This window comes from Salvelinus fontinalis, chromosome 8, assembly GCF_029448725.1.
Source record: "Salvelinus fontinalis isolate EN_2023a chromosome 8, ASM2944872v1, whole genome shotgun sequence".
In the NCBI taxonomy this organism is placed as follows: Eukaryota; Metazoa; Chordata; class Actinopteri; order Salmoniformes; family Salmonidae; genus Salvelinus; species Salvelinus fontinalis.
The window spans coordinates 51,643,084-51,668,724 of NC_074672.1; the positions used below are offsets into that span (position 1 = coordinate 51,643,084).

Here is a 25,641-nt window from a genome sequence, read left to right on the forward strand (position 1 = left end):
ACATTTTAATGTATTAACGGCTGAGGTTTAGGATGTCGAATAATCTACTTTTGTGTGTGGACACCCCTTCTGACAGGTGTAGGAAATCCTGCACAGCCATGCAGTCTCCAAAGACAAACATTGTCAGTAGCCTAGTGGTTAGAGCGTTGGGCCAGTAACTGAAAAGTTGCAAGATCGAATCCTCGAGCTGACATGGTAAAAAAATGTTGTTCTGCCCCCTGAACAAGGCAGTCATTGTAAATAAGAACTCGTTCTTCACTGACTTGCTGAGTTAAATTTTACAAAAGCTATACTGAAGAGCTCGTGACTTAACATGGCGCTGTCATAGGATGACAGCTTTACAGGTCGGTCAGTAAAATGTCAGTTAGTTGACCTGGGCAGCTCTAAGTGCTGTTGTGAAGCAGAAAGGTCTCGGGAGCAACAACGACTTACATTGTAGACGTCACGATCACAAAACGGGACAGCTGGAGAGTGTAAATAATCGTCTGTTCCCAGATGCAACAGACTAGGGATTTCCAAACTGCCTCTGGAAGCAACGTCAGCGCAATAACTGTTTGTCGGGAGCCTCATGAAATGGGTTTCCGCGGCCGAGCAGCCGCACACAAGCCTAAGACCACCACGCTCTATGCCAAGCGTCGGCTGGAGTGGCGTACAGCTCGCCGCCATTGGACCCTGGGGGCAGCGGTAACGCTTCACTGAGCTCTTCAGTAAGGCCATTTTACGGTCACTGTTTGTCTTTGGAGATTGCATGGCTGTGTGCTTGATTTTTTTCCCCAGCTGTCAACAACGGGTGTGGCTGAAATAACATCCACTAATTTGAAGGGGTGTCCACATACTTTGTGTATATAGTGTAATTTTACCTCAGCGAGACAGCTACGAGTTCTTCAAGTTCAGCACAATATCCACCGATTGGGTGAATAATCGTGATTGAATTTACATTATAAACTAGGTGGTTTGAGCTCTGAATGCTGATTTGCTGCCAGCCAGGGTATGACACGGGCTGTGACGGTATTACCGCCATACCAGCAGTCATGACGCCAGTCAAATTCCACGTGACCGTTTAATCGCGGTAATTAGGCTAGTAGACTTAAGAACATTAAGCATAGAAATAGGGCACATTGATCTGTTCTATGAGAATGACAGCTCTATAACTAACATTTCTATGTGAATTTGCTCAGGTCACCAAAGAAGTTACACATTGCAGCTTTAATTGGCACGAGACACATTAACAAAGTTACTTGTAACAATAACTTGTGCCTTCCAGCAAATCGGTTTTCATTTGTGAAAGTGACCGCGTTACGGCCACAAAGCGGATGCCGGCGTGAAATTCTAGGCATCAAGTGCTTTTCAAATTGTGAAATCGGTGACTTGTTTTTGGCGGAGACTGTACACACTACAGCAAAGCAGAACTCATGCCTTTCAAATCATCATTAAAGCCTCATGTATTATTAAATCTAAACATATAGCCCAACGTTTGTAGAACAACTAAAGTTACATTAATAACTCTAAATTAAGCGTATAAGAATAACTATTTATTTGTTAACCTCTCAACACAGAATAGCTGCATGTGAACACACCCTAATCGTCTGGAAAAAAATATTTCTAATTTATTCAGCTTTGTTCAATTGTATTCTTCATACTATAAAATATTTACACGGAATTCTAAGCAAATCTTGTCTGCTAAATGAACTAGTGCAGCCCACAGCCATATCAGGACCTGCTAAATGAACTAGTGTAGCCCCACAGCCAGATCAGGACCTGCTAAATGAACTAGTGTAGCTCACAGCCAGATCAGGACCTGCTAAATGAACTAGTGTAGCCCCACAGCCAGATCAGGACCTGCTAAATGAACTAGTGTAGCTCACAGCCAGATCAGGACCTGCTAAATGAACTAGTGTCGCCCACAGCCAGATCAGGACCTGCTAAATGAGCTAGTGCAGCCAACTGCCAGATCAGGACCTGCTAAATGAGCTAGTGTAGCCCACAGCCAGATCAGGACCTGCTAAATGAGCTAGTGTAGCCCACAGCCAGATCAGGACCTGCTAAATGAGCTAGTGTAGCCCACAGCCAGATCAGGACCTGCTAAATGAGCTAGTGTAGCCCACAGCCAGATCAGGACCTGCTAAATGAACTAGTGTAGCCCACAGCCAGATCAGGACCTGCTAAATGAGCTAGTGTAGCCCACAGCCAGATCAGGACCTGCTAAATGAACTAGTGTCACCCACAGCCATATGGACTAGTAGCCACATCAGGACCTGCTAAATGAGCTAGTGTAGCCCACAGCCAGATCAGGACCTGCTAAATGAACTAGTGTCACCCACAGCCAGATCAGGACCTGCTAAATGAGCTAGTGTAGCCCACAGCCAGATCAGGACCTGCTAAATGAACTAGTGTAGCCCACAGCCAGATCAGGACCTGCTAAATGAACTAGTGTAGCCCACAGCCAGATCAGGACCTGCTAAATGAACTAGTGTAGCCCACAGCCAGATCAGGACCTGCTAAATGAACTAGTGTAGCCCACAGCCAGATCAGGACCTGCTAAATGAACTAGTGTCGCCCACAGCCATAAGGACTAGCCAGATCAGGACCTGCTAAATGAACTAGTGTAGCCCCACAGCCAGATCAGGACCTGCTAAATGAACTAGTGTAGCCCACAGCCAGATCAGGACCTGCTAAATGAACTAGTGTAGCCCAGAGCCAGATCAGGACCTGCTAAATGAACTAGTGTCGCCCACAGCCAGATCAGGACCTGCTAAATGAGCTAGTGCAGCCAACAGCCAGACCAGGACCTGCTAAATGAGCTAGTGCAGCCCCACAGCCAGATGGACTAGTAGCCAGATCAGGACCTGCTAAATGAGCTAGTGTAGCCCACAGCCAGATCAGGACCTGCTAAATGAACTAGTGTAGCCCACAGCCAGATCAGGACCTGCTAAATGAGCTAGTGTAGCCCACAGCCAGATCAGGACCTGCTAAATGAACTAGTGCAGCCCACAGCCATATGGACTAGCCACATCAGGACCTGCTAAATGAGCTAGTGCAGCCCCACAGCCAGATGGACTAGTAGCCAGATCAGGACCTGCTAAATGAACTAGTGTAGCCCACAGCCATATGGCGTAGCCAGATCAGGACCTGCTAAATGAGCTAGTGTAGCCCACAGCCAGATCAGGACCTGCTAAATGAACTAGTGTAGCCCACAGCCAGATCAGGACCTGCTAAATGAACTAGTGTCGCCCACAGCCATATGGACTAGTAGCCACATCAGGACCTGCTAAATGAGCTAGTGTAGCCCACAGCCAGATCAGGACCTGCTAAATGAGCTAGTGTAGCCCACAGCCAGATCAGGACCTGCTAAATGAGCTAGTGTAGCCCACAGCCAGATCAGGACCTGCTAAATGAGCTAGTGTAGCCCACAGCCAGATCAGGACCTGCTAAATGAACTAGTGTAGCCCACAGCCAGATCAGGACCTGCTAAATGAACTAGTGTAGCCCACAGCCAGATCAGGACCTGCTAAATGAACTAGTGTAGCCCACAGCCAGATCAGGACCTGCTAAATGAACTAGTGTCGCCCACAGCCATATGGACTAGTAGCCACATCAGGACCTGCTAAATGAACTAGTGTAGCCCCACAGCCAGATGGACTAGCCACATCAGGACCTGCTAAATGAACTAGTGTAGCCCACAGCCACATCAGGACCTGCTAAATGAACTAGTGTAGCCCACAGCCACATCAGGACCTGCTAAATGAACTAGTGTAGCTCACAGCCAGATCAGGACCTGCTAAATGAGCTAGTGTAGCCCACAGCCACATCAGGACCTGCTAAATGGACTAGTGCAGCCCCACAGCCATATGGACTAGCCAGATCAGGACCTGCTAAATGAACTAGTGCAGCCCCACAGCCATAAGGACTACCCACATCAGGACCTGCTAAATGAACTAGTGCAGCCACACAGCCATATGGACTAGCCAGATCAGGACCTGCTAAATGAACTAGTGCAGCCCCACAGCCATAAGGACTACCCACATCAGGACCTGCTAAATGAACTAGTGCAGCCCCACAGCCATAAGGACTACCCACATCAGGACCTGCTAAATGAACTAGTGCAGCCACACAGCCATATGGACTAGCCAGATCAGGACCTGCTAAATGAACTAGTGCAGCCCCACAGCCATAAGGACTACCCAGATCAGGACCTGCTAAATGAACTAGTGCAGCCCCACAGCCATATGGACTAGCCAGATCAGGACCTGCTAAATGAACTAGTGCAGCCCCACAGCCATATGGACTAGCCAGATCAGGACCTGCTAAATGAACTAGTGCAGCCCCACAGCCATATGGACTAGTAGCCACATCAGGACCTGCTAAATGAACTAGTGCAGCCCCACAGCCATAAGGACTACCCACATCAGGACCTGCTAAATGAACTAGTGCAGCCCCACAGCCATATGGACTAGCCACATCAGGACCTGCTAAATGAACTAGTGCAGCCCCACAGCCATATGGACTAGTAGCCACATCAGGACCTGCTAAATGAACTAGTGCAGCCCCACAGCCATATGGACTACCCACATCAGGACCTGCTAAATGAACTAGTGCAGCCCCACAGCCATATGGACTAGCCAGATCAGGACCTGCTAAATGAACTAGTGCAGCCCCACAGCCATAAGGACTACCCACATCAGGACCTGCTAAATGAACTAGTGCAGCCCCACAGCCATATGGACTACCCACATCAGGACCTGCTAAATGAACTAGTGCAGCCCCACAGCCATATGGACTAGCCAGATCAGGACCTGCTAAATGAACTAGTGCAGCCCCACAGCCATAAGGACTACCCACATCAGGACCTGCTAAATGAACTAGTGCAGCCCCACAGCCATATGGACTACCCACATCAGGACCTGCTAAATGAACTAGTGCAGCCCCACAGCCATATGGACTAGCCAGATCAGGACCTGCTAAATGAACTAGTGCAGCCCCACAGCCATAAGGACTACCCACATCAGGACCTGCTAAATGAACTAGTGCAGCCACACAGCCATATGGAATAGTAGCCAGATCAGGACCTGCTAAATGAACTAGTGCAGCCCACAGCCATATGGACTACCCACATCAGGACCTGCTAAATGAACTAGTGCAGCCCCACAGCCATATGGACTACCCACATCAGGACCTGCTAAATGAACTAGTGCAGCCCCACAGCCATAAGGACTACCCACATCAGGACCTGCTAAATGAACTAGTGCAGCCCCACAGCCATATGGACTAGCCAGATCAGGACCTGCTAAATGAACTAGTGCAGCCCCACAGCCATATGGACTACCCACATCAGGACCTGCTAAATGAACTAGTGCAGCCCCACAGCCATATGGACTACCCACATCAGGACCTGCTAAATGAACTAGTGCAGCCCCACAGCCATAAGGACTAGCCACATCAGGACCTGCTAAATGAACTAGTGCAGCCCCACAGCCATATGGAATAGTAGCCAGATCAGGACCTGCTAAATGAACTAGTGCAGCCCCACAGCCATATGGACTAGCCAGATCAGGACCTGCTAAATGAACTAGTGCAGCCCCACAGCCATATGGACTAGCCACATCAGGACCTGCTAAATGAACTAGTGCAGCCCCACAGCCATATGGACTAGCCAGATCAGGACCTGCTAAATGAACTAGTGCAGCCCCACAGCCATATGGACTAGCCAGATCAGGACCTGCTAAATGAACTAGTGCAGCCCCACAGCCATAAGGACTACCCACATCAGGACCTGCTAAATGAACTAGTGCAGCCCCACAGCCATATGGACTACCCACATCAGGACCTGCTAAATGAACTAGTGCAGCCCCACAGCCATATGGACTAGCCAGATCAGGACCTGCTAAATGAACTAGTGCAGCCCCACAGCCATAAGGACTACCCACATCAGGACCTGCTAAATGAACTAGTGCAGCCCCACAGCCATATGGACTACCCACATCAGGACCTGCTAAATGAACTAGTGCAGCCCCACAGCCATATGGACTAGCCAGATCAGGACCTGCTAAATGAACTAGTGCAGCCCCACAGCCATAAGGACTACCCACATCAGGACCTGCTAAATGAACTAGTGCAGCCACACAGCCATAAGGACTAGTAGCCACATCAGGACCTGCTAAATGAACTAGTGTAGCCCCACAGCCATATGGACTACCCACATCAGGACCTGCTAAATGAACTAGTGCAGCCCCACAGCCATAAGGACTACCCACATCAGGACCTGCTAAATGAACTAGTGCAGCCCCACAGCCATATGGACTAGCCAGATCAGGACCTGCTAAATGAACTAGTGCAGCCCCACAGCCATATGGACTACCCACATCAGGACCTGCTAAATGAACTAGTGCAGCCCCACAGCCATATGGACTACCCACATCAGGACCTGCTAAATGAACTAGTGCAGCCCCACAGCCATATGGACTAGCCAGATCAGGACCTGCTAAATGAACTAGTGCAGCCCCACAGCCATATGGACTAGCCAGATCAGGACCTGCTAAATGAACTAGTGCAGCCCCACAGCCATATGGACTACCCACATCAGGACCTGCTAAATGAACTAGTGCAGCCCCACAGCCATATGGACTAGTAGCCACATCAGGACCTGCTAAATGAACTAGTGCAGCCCCACAGCCAGATCAGGACCTGCTAAATGAACTAGTGCAGCCCCACAGCCATATGGACTACCCACATCAGGACCTGCTAAATGAACTAGTGCAGCCCCACAGCCATATGGACTACCCACATCAGGACCTGCTAAATGAACTAGTGTAGCCACACAGCCATATGGACTAGCCACATCAGGACCTGCTAAATGAACTAGTGCAGCCCCACAGCCATATGGACTAGCCACATCAGGACCTGCTAAATGAACTAGTGCAGCCCCACAGCCATATGGACTAGCCACATCAGGACCTGCTAAATGAACTAGTGCAGCCCCACAGCCATATGGAATAGTAGCCAGATCAGGACCTGCTAAATGAACTAGTGCAGCCCCACAGCCATATGGAATAGTAGCCAGATCAGGACCTGCTAAATGAACTAGTGTAGCCCCACAGCCATATGGAATAGTAGCCACATCAGGACCTGCTAAATGAACTAGTGCAGCCCCACAGCCATATGGAATAGTAGCCACATCAGGACCTGCTAAATGAACTAGTGCAGCCCCACAGCCATATGGAATAGTAGCCACATCAGGACCTGCTAAATGAACTAGTGCAGCCCCACAGCCATAAGGACTACCCACATCAGGACCTGCTAAATGAACTAGTGCAGCCCCACAGCCATATGGAATAGTAGCCACATCAGGACCTGCTAAATGAACTAGTGCAGCCCCACAGCCATATGGAATAGTAGCCACATCAGGACCTGCTAAATGAACTAGTGCAGCCCCACAGCCATATGGAATAGTAGCCACATCAGGACCTGCTAAATGAACTAGTGCAGCCCCACAGCCATATGGAATAGTAGCCACATCAGGACCTGCTAAATGAACTAGTGCAGCCCCACAGCCATATGGAATAGTAGCCACATCAGGACCTGCTAAATGAACTAGTGCAGCCCCACAGCCATATGGACTAGTAGCCAGATCAGGACCTGCTAAATGAACTAGTGCAGCCCCACAGCCATATGGACTACCCACATCAGGACCTGCTAAATGAACTAGTGCAGCCCCACAGCCATATGGACTAGCCACATCAGGACCTGCTAAATGAACTAGTGCAGCCCCACAGCCATATGGACTAGCCACATCAGGACCTGCTAAATGAACTAGTGCAGCCCCACAGCCATATGGACTAGCCAGATCAGGACCTGCTAAATGAACTAGTGCAGCCCCACAGCCATATGGACTAGCCAGATCAGGACCTGCTAAATGAACTAGTGCAGCCCCACAGCCATATGGACTAGCCAGATCAGGACCTGCTAAATGAACTAGTGCAGCCCCACAGCCATATGGACTAGCCAGATCAGGACCTGCTAAATGAACTAGTGCAGCCCCACAGCCATAAGGACTACCCACATCAGGACCTGCTAAATGAACTAGTGCAGCCCCACAGCCATATGGACTAGCCACATCAGGACCTGCTAAATGAACTAGTGCAGCCCCACAGCCATAAGGACTAGCCACATCAGGACCTGCTAAATGGACTAGTGCAGCCCCACAGCCATAAGGACTAGCCACATCAGGACCTGCTAAATGAACTAGTGCAGCCCCACAGCCATATGGACTAGCCAGATCAGGACCTGCTAAATGGACTAGTGCAGCCCCACAGCCATAAGGACTAGCCACATCAGGACCTGCTAAATGAACTAGTGCAGCCCCACAGCCATATGGAATAGTAGCCAGATCAGGACCTGCTAAATGGACTAGTGCAGCCCCACAGCCATATGGACTAGCCAGATCAGGACCTGCTAAATGGACTAGTGCAGCCCCACAGCCATATGGACTAGCCACATCAGGACCTGCTAAATGGACTAGTGCAGCCCCACAGCCATATGGACTAGCCAGATCAGGACCTGCTAAATGAACTAGTGCAGCCCCACAGCCATATGGACTAGCCACATCAGGACCTGCTAAATGGACTAGTGCAGCCACACAGCCATATGGACTAGCCAGATCAGGACCTGCTAAATGAACTAGTGCAGCCCCACAGCCATAAGGACTACCCACATCAGGACCTGCTAAATGAACTAGTGTAGCCCCACAGCCAGATCAGGACCTGCTAAATGAACTAGTGCAGCCCCACAGCCAGATCAGGACCTGCTAAATGAACTAGTGCAGCCCACAGCCATTTGGAATAGTAGCCACATCAGGACCTGCTAAATGAACTAGTGCAGCCCACAGCCATTTGGAATAGTAGCCACATCAGGACCTGCTAAATGAACTAGTGCAGCCCCACAGCCATAAGGACTAGCCACATCAGGACCTGACATAAGGATGCTATTCTGTTCTTCTGAAATAGATTTCATTTTCTTCATATGATTCTTTAGACCCGTCTAAATAATATATTTATTGTGAAGATGTAGGTTACATATTACATGGATTTATTGTGGAGGCTATATTAAATGAATTTATTAGTCTTGTGTAGATGTTCCAACGGTCTGCATCAGAGGCTTGTAGGTTGTGTGTGGAAGTCAGGATATGATCAATGTGCTTATGTTAATTAACGGGCATTTACCGTGAGATCGACAGTACTTTGCTTGACAATCACCAGCTGACAAAATTGTGTGACCGCCACAGCACTAGGTATGTTAAAACATTACTTTTTACTGCTCTAATTACGTTGGTAACCAGTTTATAATAGCAATAAGGCACCTTGGGGGTTTGTGGTATATGGCGAATATATCACGGCTAAGGGCTGTATCTAGGCACTCCGCGTTGTGTCGTGATTAAAGACCACAAACCCCCTTGGGACTTATTGCTTAAATATACAAGGGGTTGGCAACTAGGTTTGGCCCCCAGACAATTTTTTCCCCCTGAGCTTGTAGCTCAGTTGGCTGGGGTCAAAGCATAATTTGCCTGTTAGCAAATAGCCAACTAGCTGCCTAATTCATAGCCCTAGACATTTAGCATGTGGTTAGTGGGCTAGTCGATTCAATGACAAAACATAATAATTTAGATGTGATTACAGTACTATATTTGTTATTTATTTATTTGTTAATATTTGATATTTGTAGCCCTGTATTTGTTTTCTCAGTAAAATCCCAAACGGCTCTATAAATAGCCCTTCCAACTCTAAAAATATTTTCGTCTTACCTTATTTCTCCAATTCCAAACCTAGTGGTTAGAGTGTAGAGGGGGCAGGGTAGCCTAGTGGTTAGAGCACGGGGGCAGGGTAGCCTAGTGGTTAGAGGGGGGGGCAGGGTAGCCTAGTGGTTAGAGGGGGGGGCAGGGTAGCCTAGTGGTTAGAGGGGGGGGGGCAGGGCATCAGACAGATCCCTTTCCTACCCGACACCTGTCCACATGTCAGACAGATCCCTTTCCCACCCCACACCTGTCCATATGTCAGACAGATCCCTTTCCTACCCCACACCTGTCCACATGTCAGACAGATCCCTTTCCTACCCCACACCTGTCCACATGTCAGACAGATCCCTTTCCCACCCCACACCTGTCCATATGACAGATCCCTTTCCCACCCCACACCTGTCCATGTCAGACAGATCCCTTTCCTACCCCACACCTGTCCACACGTCAGACATATCCCTTTCCCACCCCACACCTGTCCACATGTCAGACAGATCCCTTTCCCACCCCACACCTGTCCACATGTCTGACAGATCCCTTTCCCACCCCACACCTGTCCACATGTCAGTCAGATCCCTTTCCTACCCCACACCTGTCCACATGTCAGACAGATCCTTTTCCTACCCCACACCTGCCCACATGTCAGACAGATCCCTTTCCCACCCCACACCTGCCCATGTCAGACAGATCCCTTTCCTACCCCACACCTGCCCACATGTCAGACAGATCCCTTTCCCACCCCACACCTGCCCATGTCAGACAGATCCCTTTCCTACCCCACACCTGTCCACATGTTAGACAGATACCTTTTCCCCCCCCACACCTGCCCATATGTCAGACAGATCCCTTTCCCACCCCACACCTGCCCATATGTCAGACAGATCCCTTTCCTACCCCACACCTGTCCATATGTCAGACAGATCCCTTTCCTACCCCACACCTGTCCATATGTCAGACAGATCCCTTTCCTACCCCACACCTGTCAATATGACAGATCCCTTTCCCACCCCACACCTGTCCACATGTCAGACAGATCCCTTTCCCACCCCACACCTGTCCAAATGTCAGACAGATCCCTTTCCTACCCCACACCTGTCCACATGTCAGACAGATCCATTTCCCACCCCACACCTGTCCATATGACAGATCCCTTTCCTACCCCACACCTGCCCATATGACAGATCCCTTTCCTACCCCACATCTGCCCATATGTCAGACAGATCCCTTTCCTACCCCACATCTGCCCATATGTCAGACAGATCCCTTTCCTACCCCACACCTGCCCATATGTCAGACAGATCCCTTTCCCACCCCACACCTGTCCACATGTCAGACAGATCCCTTTAACTACCCCACACCTGTCCACATGTCAGACAGATCCCTTTCCCACCCCACACCTGTCCACATGTCAGACAGATCCCTTTCCTACCCCACACCTGTCCACATGTCAGACAGATCCCTTTCCCACCCCACACCTGCCCATATGTCAGACAGATCCCTTTCCTACCTTTCCTACCCCACACCTGTCCACATGTCAGACAGATCCATTTCCTACCCCACACCTGTCCACATGTCAGACAGATCCCTTTCTTACCCCACACCTGTCCACATGTCAGACAGATCCCTTTCCTACCCCACACCTGCCCATATGTCAGACAGATCCCTTTCCTACCCCACACCTGCCCGTATGTCAGACAGATGCCTTTCCTACCCCACACCTGTCCACATGTCAGACAGATCCCTTTCCTACCCCACACCTGCCCATATGTCAGACAGATCCCTTTCCTACCCCACACCTGTCCACATGTCTGACAGATCCCTTTCCTACCCCACACCTGTCCACATGTCTGACAGATCCCTTTCCTACCCCACACCTGCCCATATGACAGATCCCTTTCCTACCCCACACCTGTCCATATGACAGACAGATCCCTTTCCCACCCCACACCTGTCCACATGTCAGACAGATCCCTTTCCTACCCCACACCTGCCCACATGTCAGACAGATCCCTTTCCTAACCCACACCTGCCCATATGACAGATCCCTTTCCTACCCCACACCTGTCCACATGTCAGACAGATCCCTTTCCTACCCCACACCTGTCCACATGTAAGACAGATCCCTTTCCTACCCCACACCTGTCCACATGTCAGACAGATCCCTTTCCTACCCCACACCTGCCCATATGACAGATCCCTTTCCTACCCCACACCTGTCCACATGTCAGACAGATCCCTTTCCCACCCCACACCTGCCCATATGTCAGACAGATCCCTTTCCTACCTTTCCTAACCTACACCTGTCCACATGTCAGACAGATCCATTTCCTACCCCACACCTGTCCACATGTCAGTCAGATCCCTTTCCCCCCCACACCTGTCCACATGTCAGACAGATCCATTTCCTACCCCACACCTGTCCACATGTCAGTCAGATCCCTTTCCCACCCCACACCTGTCCATATGTCAGACAGATCCCTTTCCCACCCCACACCTGTCCACATGTCAGACAGATCCCTTTCCTACCCCACACCTGTCCACATGTCAGACAGATCCCTTTCCTACCCCACACCTGTCCATATGACAGATCCCTTTCCTACCCCACACCTGTCCATATTTCAGACAGATCCCTTTCCTACCCCACACCTGCCCATATGTCACAGATCCCTTTCCTACCCCACACCTGCCCACATGTCAGACAGATCCCTTTCCCACCCCACACCTGCCCATATGACAGATCCCTTTCCTACCCCACACCTGTCCACATGTCAGACAGATCCCTTTCCTACCCCACACCTGCCCATATGACAGATCCCTTTCCTACCCCACACCTGTCCACATGTCAGACAGATCCATTTCCTACCCCACACCTGTCCACATGTCAGACAGATCCCTTTCCTACCCCACACCTGTCCACATGTCAGACAGATCCCTTTCCTACCTTTCCTACCCCACACCTGTCCACATGTCAGACAGATCCATTTTCTACCCCACACCTGTCCACATGTCAGACAGATCCCTTTCCCACCCCACACCTGTCCACATGTCAGACAGATCCCATTCCCACCCCACACCTGTCCACATGTCAGACAGATCCCTTTCCTACCCCACACCTGTACATATGTCAGACAGATCCCTTTCCCATCCCACACCTGTCCACATGTCAGACAGATCCATTTCCTACCCCACACCTGTCCACATGTCAGACAGATCCATTTCCTACCCCACACCTGTCCACATGTCAGACAGATCCCTTTCCTACCCCACACCTGTCCACATGTCAGACAGACCCCTTTCCCACCCCACACCTGTCCACATGTCAGACAGACCCCTTTCCTACCCCACACCTGTCCATATGTCAGACAGACCCCTTTCCCACCCCACACCTGTCCACATGTCAGACAGATCCCTTTCCTACCCCACACCTGTCCACATGTCAGACAGATCCCTTTCCCACCCCACACCTGTCCATATGACAGATCCCTTTCCCACACCACACCTGTCCATATGACAGATCCCTTTCCCACCCCACACCTGTCCATATGACAGATCCCTTTCCCACCCTACACCTGTCCACATGTCAGACAGATCCCTTTCCCACCCCACACCTGTCCACATGTCAGACAGATCCCTTTCCTACCCCACACCTGTCCACATGTCAGACAGATCCCTTTCCTACCCCACACCTGTCCACATGTCAGACAGATCCCTTTCCCACCCCACACCTGTCCACATGTCAGACAGATCCCTTTCCCACCCCACACCTGTCCACATGTCAGACAGATCCCTTTCCTACCCCACACCTGTCCACATGTCAGACAGATCCCTTTCCCACCCCACACCTGTCCATATGTCAGACAGATCCCTTTCCCACCCCACACCTGTCCACATGACAGATCCCTTTCCCACCCCACACCTGTCCACATGACAGACAGATCCCTTTCCCACCCCACACCTGTCCATATGACAGATACCTTTCCCACCCCACACCTGTCCATATGTCAGACAGATACCTTTCCCACCCCACACCTGTCCACATGTCAGATCCCTTTCCCACCCCACACCTGTCCACATGACAGACAGATCCCTTTCCCACCCCACACCTGTCCATATGACAGATACCTTTCCCACCCCACACCTGTCCATATGTCAGACAGATACCTTTCCCACCCCACACCTGTCCACATGTCAGACAGATCCCTTTCCCACCCCACACATGTCCATATGACAGATCCCTTTCCCACCCACACCTGTCCATATGTCAGACAGATACCTTTCCCACCCCACACCTGTCCACATGTCAGATCCCTTTCCTACCCCACACCTGTCCACATGTCAGACAGATCCCTTTCCCACCCCACACCTGTCCATATGTCAGACAGATCCCTTTCCTACCCCACACCTGTCCACATGTCAGACAGATCCCTTTCCTACCCCACACCTGTCCACATGTCAGACAGATCCCTTTCCCACCCCACACCTGTCCATATGTCAGACAGATCCCTTTCCCACCCCACACCTGTCCATATGACAGATACCTTTCCCACCCCACACCTGTCCATATGTCAGACAGATACCTTTCCCACCCCACACCTGTCCACATGTCAGATCCCTTTCCCACCCCACACCTGTCCACATGACAGACAGATCCCTTTCCCACCCCACACCTGTCCACATGTCAGACAGATCCCTTTCCCACCCCACACATGTCCATATGACAGATACCTTTCCCACCCCACACCTGTCCATATGTCAGACAGATCCCTTTCCCACCCCACACCTGTCCATATGACAGATCCCTTTCCCACCCCACACCTGTCCACATGTCAGACAGATCCCTTTCCTACCCCACACCTGTCCACATGTCAGACAGATCCCTTTCCCATCCCACACCTGTCCATATGACAGATCCCTTTCCCACCCCACACCTGTCCATATGACAGATCCCTTTCCCACCCCACACCTGTCCACATGTCAGACAGATCCCTTTCCTACCCCACACCTGTCCACATGTCAGACAGACCCCTTTCCCACCCCACACCTGTCCATATGTCAGACAGATCCCTTTCCCATCCCACACCTGTCCACATGTCAGACAGATCCCTTTCCTACCCCACACCTGTCCATATGTCAGACAGATCCCTTTCCTACCCCACACCTGTCCACATGTCAGACAGATCCCTTTCCCACACCTGTCCACATGTCAGACAGATCCCTGTCCCACACCTGTCCACATGTCAGACAGATCCCTTTCCTACCCCACACCTGTCCACATGTCAGACAGATACCTTTCCTACCTTTCCCACCCCACACCTGTCCACATGTCAGACAGATCCCTTTCCTACCCCACACCTGTCCATATGTCAGACAGATCCCTTTCCTACCCCACACCTGTCCACATGTCAGACAGATCCCTTTCCTACCCCACACCTGTCCACATGTCAGACAGATCCCTTTCCTACCCCACACCTGTCCACATGTCAGACAGATCCCTTTCCTACCTTTCCCACCCCACACCTGTCCATATGTCAGACAGATCCCTTTCCCACCCCACACCTGTCCACATGTCAGACAGATCCCTTTCCCACCCCACACCTGCGTAGCAGTGCAAACGTGGTTTGTCGTCCTCTCGTTTACTTTTTGTCTTTTTTCATATGTAACTCTGTGTTGTTTGTGTCGCACTGCTTTGCTTTATCTTGGCCAGGTCGCAGTTGTAAGCCTACCTGGTTAAATAAAGGTGAATCATTTCAGACACTCAGTCTATGCCCCAAACTGCACCATATTCCCTACATAGTGCCATAGGGGTCTGGTCTAAAGTAGTGCACTATATGGGGAATAGGGTTCCATTTCAGACAGTCTTTTCTCTCTGTATGGCATCAAAGGCATTGTCATGGAAATTCATACTGAGAGACTTGGTCATTTCTTCAAACAATCATCTTTATTTAACATTGATTAGTTATTGCAATAATGAGACTAGTCAACCCCACAGTATTGACTGTTGGGCCGAGCAGCCTAACTTTTACAGACAAGCAGAGTTCTTCATACAGCTGACACTAAGAATGCTTAGTCATGGCTGGTTCCACCCCTCCCATGCAGACCAAGGAGCATCATAAGTCACTCTGGGTTCATCCTGTCGTTATCTGCAGGGGGTTGTTGTCTTAACCCCCACCCTGGCTTAGTTTCCCAGTCGCAAGGATGATTTAGAGACAATGAGGGATCGTTCTACTCCTAAGCTTTCTCTAGTAAAAACACATTATTGTCTCTGTAATGCAGTCTATAACTCATTTGTCAGCTCAAGCCATCTCGGGTGACCATACGCCCAGATTATCTGCAGGGAACTAGAGTGTAGCCCATGAAAACACAGACAGAAATGTCTTCCTATTTGTTAAGTATCAATATAAAACTCTCACAGCATTACGTACCGTTTCCAATCAAACAAAGGTGGTGTATAGACCAGTGGTTGCCAACCTTTTCCCTTCTGGGGACTAAATGCTCTTATTAAGGACTTGTTTTCACGTCAAATGTAGAGTCAATGTTATCAGTGAATGTAACAGATTGAAGGCCTATCATTTCTATTGTAATGTAAAATTGCTTATAATATCATATATGTTGAGAATCGTTTGTGCCAGTGGTTATCTTTAGTGAATCAAAATGTCCTTTCTCTGTCGTCCATGGCTGTTGGTGAGCTCCATATTGATCTCCTATAGCGTTGATGTCATATCCTCTTCCTGTGCAGCGATCAGATTTGAGTATCTATCTGTCTGTCTATCTATAGATTTTCCCACTAATGGTTAAGATTAGGATTCGGGGGCCTCCTGAGTGGTGCAATGGTCTAAGGCACTGCGTCGCAGTGCTAGAGGGCGTCACTACAGACCTGGGTTCGATCCCAGGCTGTGTTGCAGCAGGATGTGTCGCAGACCCATGAGGCGGCGCACAATTGGCCCAGTGTCGTCCGGGTTAGGGGAGGGTTGTCCTTGTCCCATCGCGCACTAGCGACTCCTTGTGGCGGGCCGGGAGCAGTGCACGCTGACACGGTCGCCAGGTGTACTGTGTTTCCTCCGACACATCAGTGTGGCTGGCTTCCGGGTTAAGTGGGCGCTGTGTCAAGAAGCAGTGCGGCTTGGCTGGGTCGTGTTTCGGATGACGCGTGGCTCTCGACATTCGCCTCTCCCGAGTCCGTACCGACAAAACTAACTACCAAATGGATACCACGAAAAAGTGGTAAAAAGTTTTTATTTAAAAAAACATGTTAAAAAATAGATTAGGATTCAGGAAGGGGGAAGCTGATCCTAGATCTGTACAGACCTAGGGGACACTTCACCCTGGAGCGGGTTAACAGTCAGGGGCTAGAGGTAAGAGGTCTGGGGTCAGTCCACTTGCATGTTACGTAGCAGCAGGCCATTCTTCACCCCTCCCTGCAGCATCCTGGCGCCTAGACTACTGCCAGCCGTACCATCACTACAGAGAGATGGAGGAAGAGGAGAGATGGAGGAAGAGGAGAGATGGAGGAAGTGAGAGGGAGAGGAAGTGAGAGAGAGAGGAAGAGGAGAGAGAGAGGAAGTGAGAGAGAGAGGAAGAGGAGAGAGAGAGGAAGTGAGAGAGAGAGGAAGAGGAGAGAGAGGAAGAGGAGAGATGGAGGAAGTGAGAGAGAGAGGAAGAGGAGAGAGAGGAAGAGGAGAGAGAGAGGAAGTGAGAGAGAGAGGAAGAGGAGAGAGAGAGGAAGTGAGAGAGAGAGGAAGAGGAGAGAGAGGAAGAGGAGAGAGAGAGGAAGTGAGAGAGAGAGGAAGAGGAGAGAGAGAGGAAGTGAGAGAGAGAGGAAGAGGAGAGAGAGGAAGAGGAGAGATGGAGGAAGTGAGAGGGAGAGGAAGTGAGAGGGAGAGGAAGAGGAGAGAGAGAGGAAGTGAGAGGGAGAGGAAGTGAGAGAGAGAGGAAGTGAGAGGGAGAGGAAGAGGAGAGAGAGAGGAAGTGAGAGAGAGAGGAAGAGGAGAGAGAGAGGAAGTGAGAGAGAGAGGAAGAGGAGAGAGAGGAAGAGGAGAGAGAGAGGAAGTGAGAGAGAGAGGAAGAGGAGAGAGAGAGGAAGAGGAGAGAGAGAGGAAGTGAGAGAGAGAGGAAGAGGAGAGAGAGAGGAAGTGAGAGAGAGAGGAAGAGGAGAGAGAGAGGAAGTGAGAGAGAGAGGAAGAGGAGAGAGAGAGGAAGTGAGAGGGAGAGGAAGTGAGAGGGAGAGGAAGAGGAGAGAGAGAGGAAGTGAGAGAGAGAGGAAGAGGAGAGAGAGAGGAAGTGAGAGAGAGAGGAAGAGGAGAGAGAGAGGAAGTGAGAGAGAGAGGAAGAGGAGAGAGAGAGGAAGTGAGAGGGAGAGGAAGTGAGAGAGAGAGGAAGTGAGAGAGAGAGGAAGAGGAGAGAGAGAGGAAGTGAGAGAGAGAGGAAGAGGAGAGAGAGAGGAAGTGAGAGGGAGAGGAAGTGAGAGGGAGAGGAAGAGGAGAGAGAGAGGAAGTGAGAGAGAGAGAAAGAGGAGAGAGAGAGGAAGTGAGAGAGAGAGGAAGTGAGAGAGAGAGGAAGAGGAGAGAGAGAGGAAGTGAGAGAGAGAGGAAGAGGAGAGAGAGAGGAAGTGAGAGGGAGAGGAAGTGAGAGGGAGAGGAAGAGGAGAGAGAGAGGAAGTGAGAGAGAGAGGAAGAGGAGAGAGAGAGGAAGTGAGAGAGAGAGGAAGAGGAGAGAGAGAGGAAGTGAGAGAGAGAGGAAGAGGAGAGAGAGAGGAAGTGAGAGGGAGAGGAAGTGAGAGGGAGAGGAAGAGGAGAGAGAGAGGAAGTGAGAGAGAGAGGAAGAGGAGAGAGAGAGGAAGTGAGAGGGAGAGGAAGAGGAGAGAGAGAGAGAGAGGAGGTGGGAGAGAACATGTGTTACGTGTGGAAGTTTGTGTGTGTGTGTGTGTGTGTGTGTGTGTGTGTGTGTGTGTGTGTGACAGCAGTGCTTACAGGGGGCTGTACTTCCTCTTCTTCGGGTCTGGTGGTTCGGTGAGGAGACCTCCTTTGTCCCTCCTCTCTCCCGCTCCGCCCTCCTGCTGAGACGACCTCTGTTCCAGGTTTTGCTGAGGTTAGAGGTCAAAGAAATGGAATTTTAAATGTGTTACATGTCTGTTATTTTACTGTTTGTTCACGTCTCATGTGCTGTCAACGGTGTGACTGCCCTCTAATGCCAACTCTATAGGCTAATACAGAATAAAGACTACAGGGTTAGGAGTCAAGGTATGATCTGAAGACTGAAGGGTCACGGTAGAGCAGGGCTCTCCAACCCTGTTCCTGGAGAACTACCCTCCTGTAGGTTTACACTCCAACCCTGTTCCTGGAGAGCTACCCTCCTGTAGGTTTTAACTCCAACCCTGTTCCTGGAGAGAGACCCTCCTGTAGGTTTACACTCCAACCCTGTTCCTGGAGAGATACCCTCCTGTAGGTTTTAACTCCAACCCTGTTCCTGGAGAGAGACCCTCCTGTAGGTTTTAACTCCAACCCTGTTCCTGGAGAGATACCCTCCTGTAGGTTTTAACTCCAACCCTGTTCCTGGAGAGATACCCTCCTGTAGGTTTTAACTCCAACCCTGTTCCTGGAGAGCTACCCTCCTGTAGGTTTTAACTCCAACCCTGTTCCTGGAGAGTTACCCTCCTGTAGGTTTTAACTCCAACCCTGTTCCTGGAGATAGTCTAGAGCAACTGATTCTTAGAATTAGCTGGTTGAAGAGCTGAATCAGGTTAGTTAAAACTATGGTTGGAGTGTGGTAGACATCTGCCACTGTCAGATTAGAGCCATACGGGAGTCTTGACAGCTACCAACCCAATACCACTATCAGAGCCATAAGGGAGACTAGACTTCTACCACTATCAGATTAGAGCCATAAGGGAGACTAAACATCTACCAACCCATTACCACTATCAGATTAGAGCCAAAAGGGAGACTAGACATCTACCACCCCATTTCCACTACCAGATTAAAGCCATAAGGGAGACTTGACATCGACCAACCCAATACCACTATCAGATTAGAGCCATAAAGGAGACTAGACATCTGCCAACCCAATACCACTATCAGATTAGAGCCATACGGGAGACTAGACATCTACCAACCCAATACCACTATCAGATTAGAGCCATAAAGGAGACTAGACATCTGCCAACCCAATACAAATATCAGATTAGAGCAATAAGGGAGACTAGACATCTACCACTATCAGATTATAGCCATAAGGGAGACTAGACATCTACCACTATCAGATTAGAGCCATAAAGGAGACTAGACATCTGCCACTATCAGATTAGAGCCATAAGGGAGACTAGACATATTCCATTTCCACTATCAGATTAGAGCCATAATGGAGACCTGACATCTCCCACCCCATTACAACTATCAGATTAGAGCCATAAGGGAGACTAGACATCTACTACTATCAGATTAGAGCCATACGGGAGACTAGACATCTCCCACCCCATTACCACTATAATTTTAGCCACAGGGGAGTCTAGACATCTACCACTATCAGATTAGAGCCATATGTGAGACTAGACATCTACCACCCCATTACCACAATCAGATTAGAGACATAAGGGAGACTTGACATTTACCAACCCAATACCACTATCAGATTAGAGCCATAAAGGAGCATAGACATCTCCCACCCCATTAACACAATCAGATTAGAGCCATACGGGAGTCTTGACATATACAACTATCAGATTAGAGCCAAAAGGGAGTCTTGACATATACAAATATCAGATTAGAGCCAAAAGGGAGACTTGACATCTACCACTATCAGATTAGAGCCATAGAGGAGTCTTGACATCTACCAACCCAATACCACTATCAGATTAGAGCCATAAAGGAGACTAGACATCTGCCACTATCAGATTATAGCCATAATGGAGCCTAGACATCTACCACTATCAGATTAGAGCCATAAGGGAGACTAGACATCTACCACCCCATTACCACTATCAGATTAGAGCCATACGGGAGTCTTGACAGCTACCAACCCAATACCACTATCAGATTAGAGCCATAAGGGAGTCTTGACATCTACCACCCCACTACCACTATCAGATTAGAGCCATAAAGGAGACTAGACATCTACCACCCCATTTCCACTATCAGATTAGAGCCATAAAGGAGACTAGACATCTACCACTATCAGATTAGAGCCATAAGGGAGTCTTGACATCTACCACCCCACTACCACTATCAGATTAGAGCCATAAAGGAGACTAGACATCTACCGCCCCATTTCCACTATCAGATTAGAGCCATAAAGGAGACTAGACATCTGCCACTATCAGATTAGAGCCATATGTGAGACTAGACATCTACCACCCCATTACCACTATCAGATTAGAGCCATAAGGGAGACTTGACATTTACCAACCCAATACCACTATCAGATTAGAGCCATAAGGGATAATTGACATCTACCAATATCAGATTAGAGCCATAAAGGAGACTAGACATCAACCATCCACTACCACTATCAGATTAGAGCCATAAAGGAGACTAGACATCTACCACTTTCAGATTATAGCCATAAGGGAGCCTAGACATCTACCACTATCAGATTAGAGCCATAAGTGAGACTAGACATTTACCACCCCATTACCAATATCAGATTAGAGCCATAAAGGAGACTAGACATCTCCCACCCCATTACACCTATCATTTTAGCCATAAGGGAGACTAGACATCTACCACTATCAGATTAGAGCCATATGTGAGACTAGACATTTACCACCCCATTACCAATATCAGATTAGAGCCATAAAGGAGACTAGACATCTACCACTATCAGATTAGAGCCATAAGGGAGACTAGACATCTACCACCCCATTACCACTATCAGATTAGAGCCATAAAGGAGACTAGACATCTACCACTATCAGATTAGAGCCATAAGGGAGACTAGACATCTACCACCCCATTACCAATATCAGATTAGAGCCATAAAGGAGACTAGACATCTACCACTATCAGATTAGAGCCATAAGGGAGACTAGACATCTATCACCCCATTACCACTATCAGATTAGAGCCATACGGGAGTCTTGACAGCTACCAACCCAATACCACTATCAGATTAGAGCCATAAAGGAGACTAGACATCTGCCACTATCAGATTAGAGCCATAAGGGACACTAGACATATACCATTCCATTTCCACTATCAGATTAGAGCCATAAGGGACACTAGACATCTACCAACCCAATACCACCATCAGATTAGAGCCATAAGGGACACTAGACATATACTATTCCATTTCCAATTTCAGATTAGAGCCATAAGGGACACTTGACATCTACCAACCCAATACCACTATCAGATTAGAGCCATAAAGGAGACTAGACATCTACCAACCCAATGCAAATATCAGATTAGAGCCATACAGGAGACTAGACATCAACCACTATCAGATTAGAGCCATAAAGGAGACTAGACATCTCCCACCCCATTACAACTATCTGATTAGAGCCATAAGGGAGACTAGACATCTACCACTATCAGATTAGAGCCATATGGGAGACTAGACATCTCCGACCCCATTACCACTATCATCTTAGCCATAAGGGAGACTAAACATCTACCACTATCAGATTAGAGCCATAAAGGAGACTAGACATCAACCACCCACTACCACTATCAGATTAGAGCCATAAAGGAGACTAGACATCTACCACCCCATTACAACTATCAGATTAGAGCCATAAAGGAGACGAGACATCTCCCACTTTCAGATTATAGCCATAAGGGAGCCTAGACATCTACCACCCCATTACCAATATCAGATTAGAGCCATAAAGGAGACTAGACATCTACCACTATCAGATTAGAGCCATAAGGGAGACTAGACATCTACCAACCCAATACCACTATCAGATTAGAGCCATAAAGGAGATTAGACATCTACCACCCCAATACCACTATCAGATTAGAGCTATAAAGGAGACTAGACATCTACCACCCCATTTCCACTATCAGATTAGAGCCATAAGGGAGACTTGACATCTACCAACCCAATACCACTATGAGATTAGAGCCATAAAGGAGACTAGACATCTGCCACTATCAGATTAGAGCCATAAGGGAGTCTTGACATCTACCAACCCAATACCACTATCAGATTAGAGCCATAAAGGAGACTAGACATCTCCCACCCCATTACAACTATCTGATTAGAGCCATAAGGGAGTCTTGACATCTACCAACCCAATTCCACTATCAGATTAGAGCCATAAGGGAGACTTGACATTTACCAACCCAATACCACTATCAGATTAGAGCCATAAGGGATAATTGACATCTAACACTATCAGATTAGAGCCATAAAGGAGACTAGACATCAACCATCCACTACCACTATCAGATTAGAGCCATAAAGGAGACTAGACATCTACCACTATCAGATTAGAGCCATAACGGAGACTTGACAGCAACCAACCCAATACCACTATCAGATTAGAGCCATAAAGGAGACTAGACATCTACCAACCCAATGCAAATATCAGATTAGAGCCATACAGGAGACTAGACATCAACCACTATCAGATTAGAGCCATAAAGGAGACTAGACATCTCCCACCCCATTACAACTATCTGATTAGAGCCATAAGGGAGACTAGACATCTACCACTATCAGATTAGAGCCATAGGGGAGACTAGACATCTCCGACCCCATTACCACTATCATTTTAGCCATAAGGGAGACTAGACATCTACCACTATCAGATTAGAGCCATATGTGAGACTAGACATCTACCAACCCAATGCAAATATCAGATTAGAGCCATAAAGGAGACTAGACATCAACCATCCACTACCACTATCAGATTAGAGCCATAAAGGAGACTAGACATCTACCACTATCAGATTAGAGCCATAAAGGAGACTAGACATCTACCACCCCATTACAACTATCAGATTAGGGCCATAAAGGAGACTAGACATCTACCACTTTCAGATTATAGCCATAAGGGAGCCTAGACATCTACCACTATCAGATTAGAGCCATAAAGGAGACTAGACATCTCCCACCCCATTCCACCTATCATTTTAGCCATGAGGGAGACTAGACATCTACCACAATCAGATTAGAGCCATATGTGAGACTAGACATCTACCACCCCATTACCAATATCAGATTAGAGCCATAAAGGAGACTAGACATCTACCACTATCAGATTAGAGCCATAAGGGAGACTAGACATATACCACTATCAGATTAGAGCCATAAGGGAGACTAGACATCTATCACCCCATTACCACTATCAGATTAGAGCCATACGGGAGTCTTGACAGCTACCAACCCAATACCACTATCAGATTAGAGCCATAAAGGAGACTAGACATCTACCACTATCAGATTAGAGCCATAAGGGAGACTAGACATCTCCCACCCCATTACACCTATCATTTAAGCCATAAGGGAGACTAGACATCTACCACAATCAGATTAGAGCCATATGTGAGACTAGACATCTACCACCCCATTACCACTATCAGATTAGAGCCATACGGGAGTCTTGACATTTACCAACCCAATACCACTATCAGATTAGAGCCATAAGGGATAATTGACATCTACCACTATCAGATTAGAGCCATAAGGGAGACTAGACATCTACCAACCCAATACCACTATCAGATTAGAGCCATACGGGAGACTAGACATCTACCACTATCAGATTAGAGCCAGAAGGGAGACTAGACATATACCATTCCATTTCCACTATCAGATTAGAGCCAAAGGTGAAACTAGACATCTACCACCTCAATACCACTATCAGATTAGAGCCATAAAGGAGATTAGACATCTACCACCCCAATACCACTATCAGATTAGAGCCATAAAGGAGACTAGACATCTACCACCCCATTTCCACTATCAGATTAGAGCCATAAGGGAGACTTGACATCTACCAACCCAATACCACTATGAGATTAGAGCCATAAAGGAGACTAGACATCTGCCACTATCAGATTAGAGCCATAAGGGAGTCTTGACATCTACCAACCCAATACCACTATCAGATTAGAGCCATAAAGGAGACTAGACATCTGCCACTATCAGATTAGAGCCATAAGGGACACTAGACATATACCATTCCAATACCACTATCAGATTAGAGCCATAAAGGAGACTAGACATCTGCCACTATCAGATTAGAGCCATAAAGGAGACTAGACATCTACGAACCCAATACAAATATCAGATTAGAGCCATAAAGGAGACTAGACATCTACCAACCCATTACCACTATAAGATTAAAGCCATAAAGGAGAATTGACATTTACCAACCCAATACCACTATCAGATTAGAGCCATAAGGGATAATTGACATCTACCACTATCAGATTAGAGCCATAAAGGAGACTAGACATCTACCACCCATTTAACACTATCAGATTAGAGCCATAAGGGAGACTAGACATCTACCACCCCATTACCACTATCAGATTAGAGCCATACGGGAGTCTTGACAGCTACCACCCCATTACCACTATCAGATTAGAGCCATAAGGGAGTCTTGACAGCTACCAACCCAATACCACTATCAGATTAGAGCCATAAAGGAGACTAGACATCTACCACTATCAGATTAGAGCCATAAAGGAGACTAGACATCTACCACTATCAGATTAGAGCCATAAAGGAGACTAGACATCTACCACTATCAGATTAGAGCCATAAGGGATATTTGAAATCTACCACTATCAGATTAGAGCCATAAAGGAGACTAGACATCTACCACTATCAGATTAGAGCCATAAAGGAGACTAGACATCTCCGACCCCATTACCACTATCAGATTAGAGCCATAAGGGACTCTTGACAGCTAC

General features: G+C 48.4%; 1 protein-coding gene across 4 annotated transcripts in view; it reads right to left on the reverse strand.

The window, feature by feature from the left end:
- Positions 1-15,700: 15,700 nt before the first annotated feature.
- The window catches only part of rbm10 (RNA binding motif protein 10), an 80,594-nt gene continuing 70,653 nt past the window's right edge, over positions 15,701-25,641 (reverse strand). For all 4 annotated transcript variants that reach the window (XM_055932798.1, XM_055932797.1, XM_055932796.1 and 1 more), the window contains 2 exons: positions 18,751-18,863; positions 15,701-17,242 (listed from right to left, as the gene is read on the reverse strand). In XM_055932798.1, the coding sequence (XP_055788773.1) occupies positions 17,152-17,242; positions 18,751-18,863 (204 nt within the window). In that variant the 3' untranslated portion in view covers positions 15,701-17,151. The remainder of the gene's footprint in view (positions 17,243-18,750; positions 18,864-25,641) is intronic.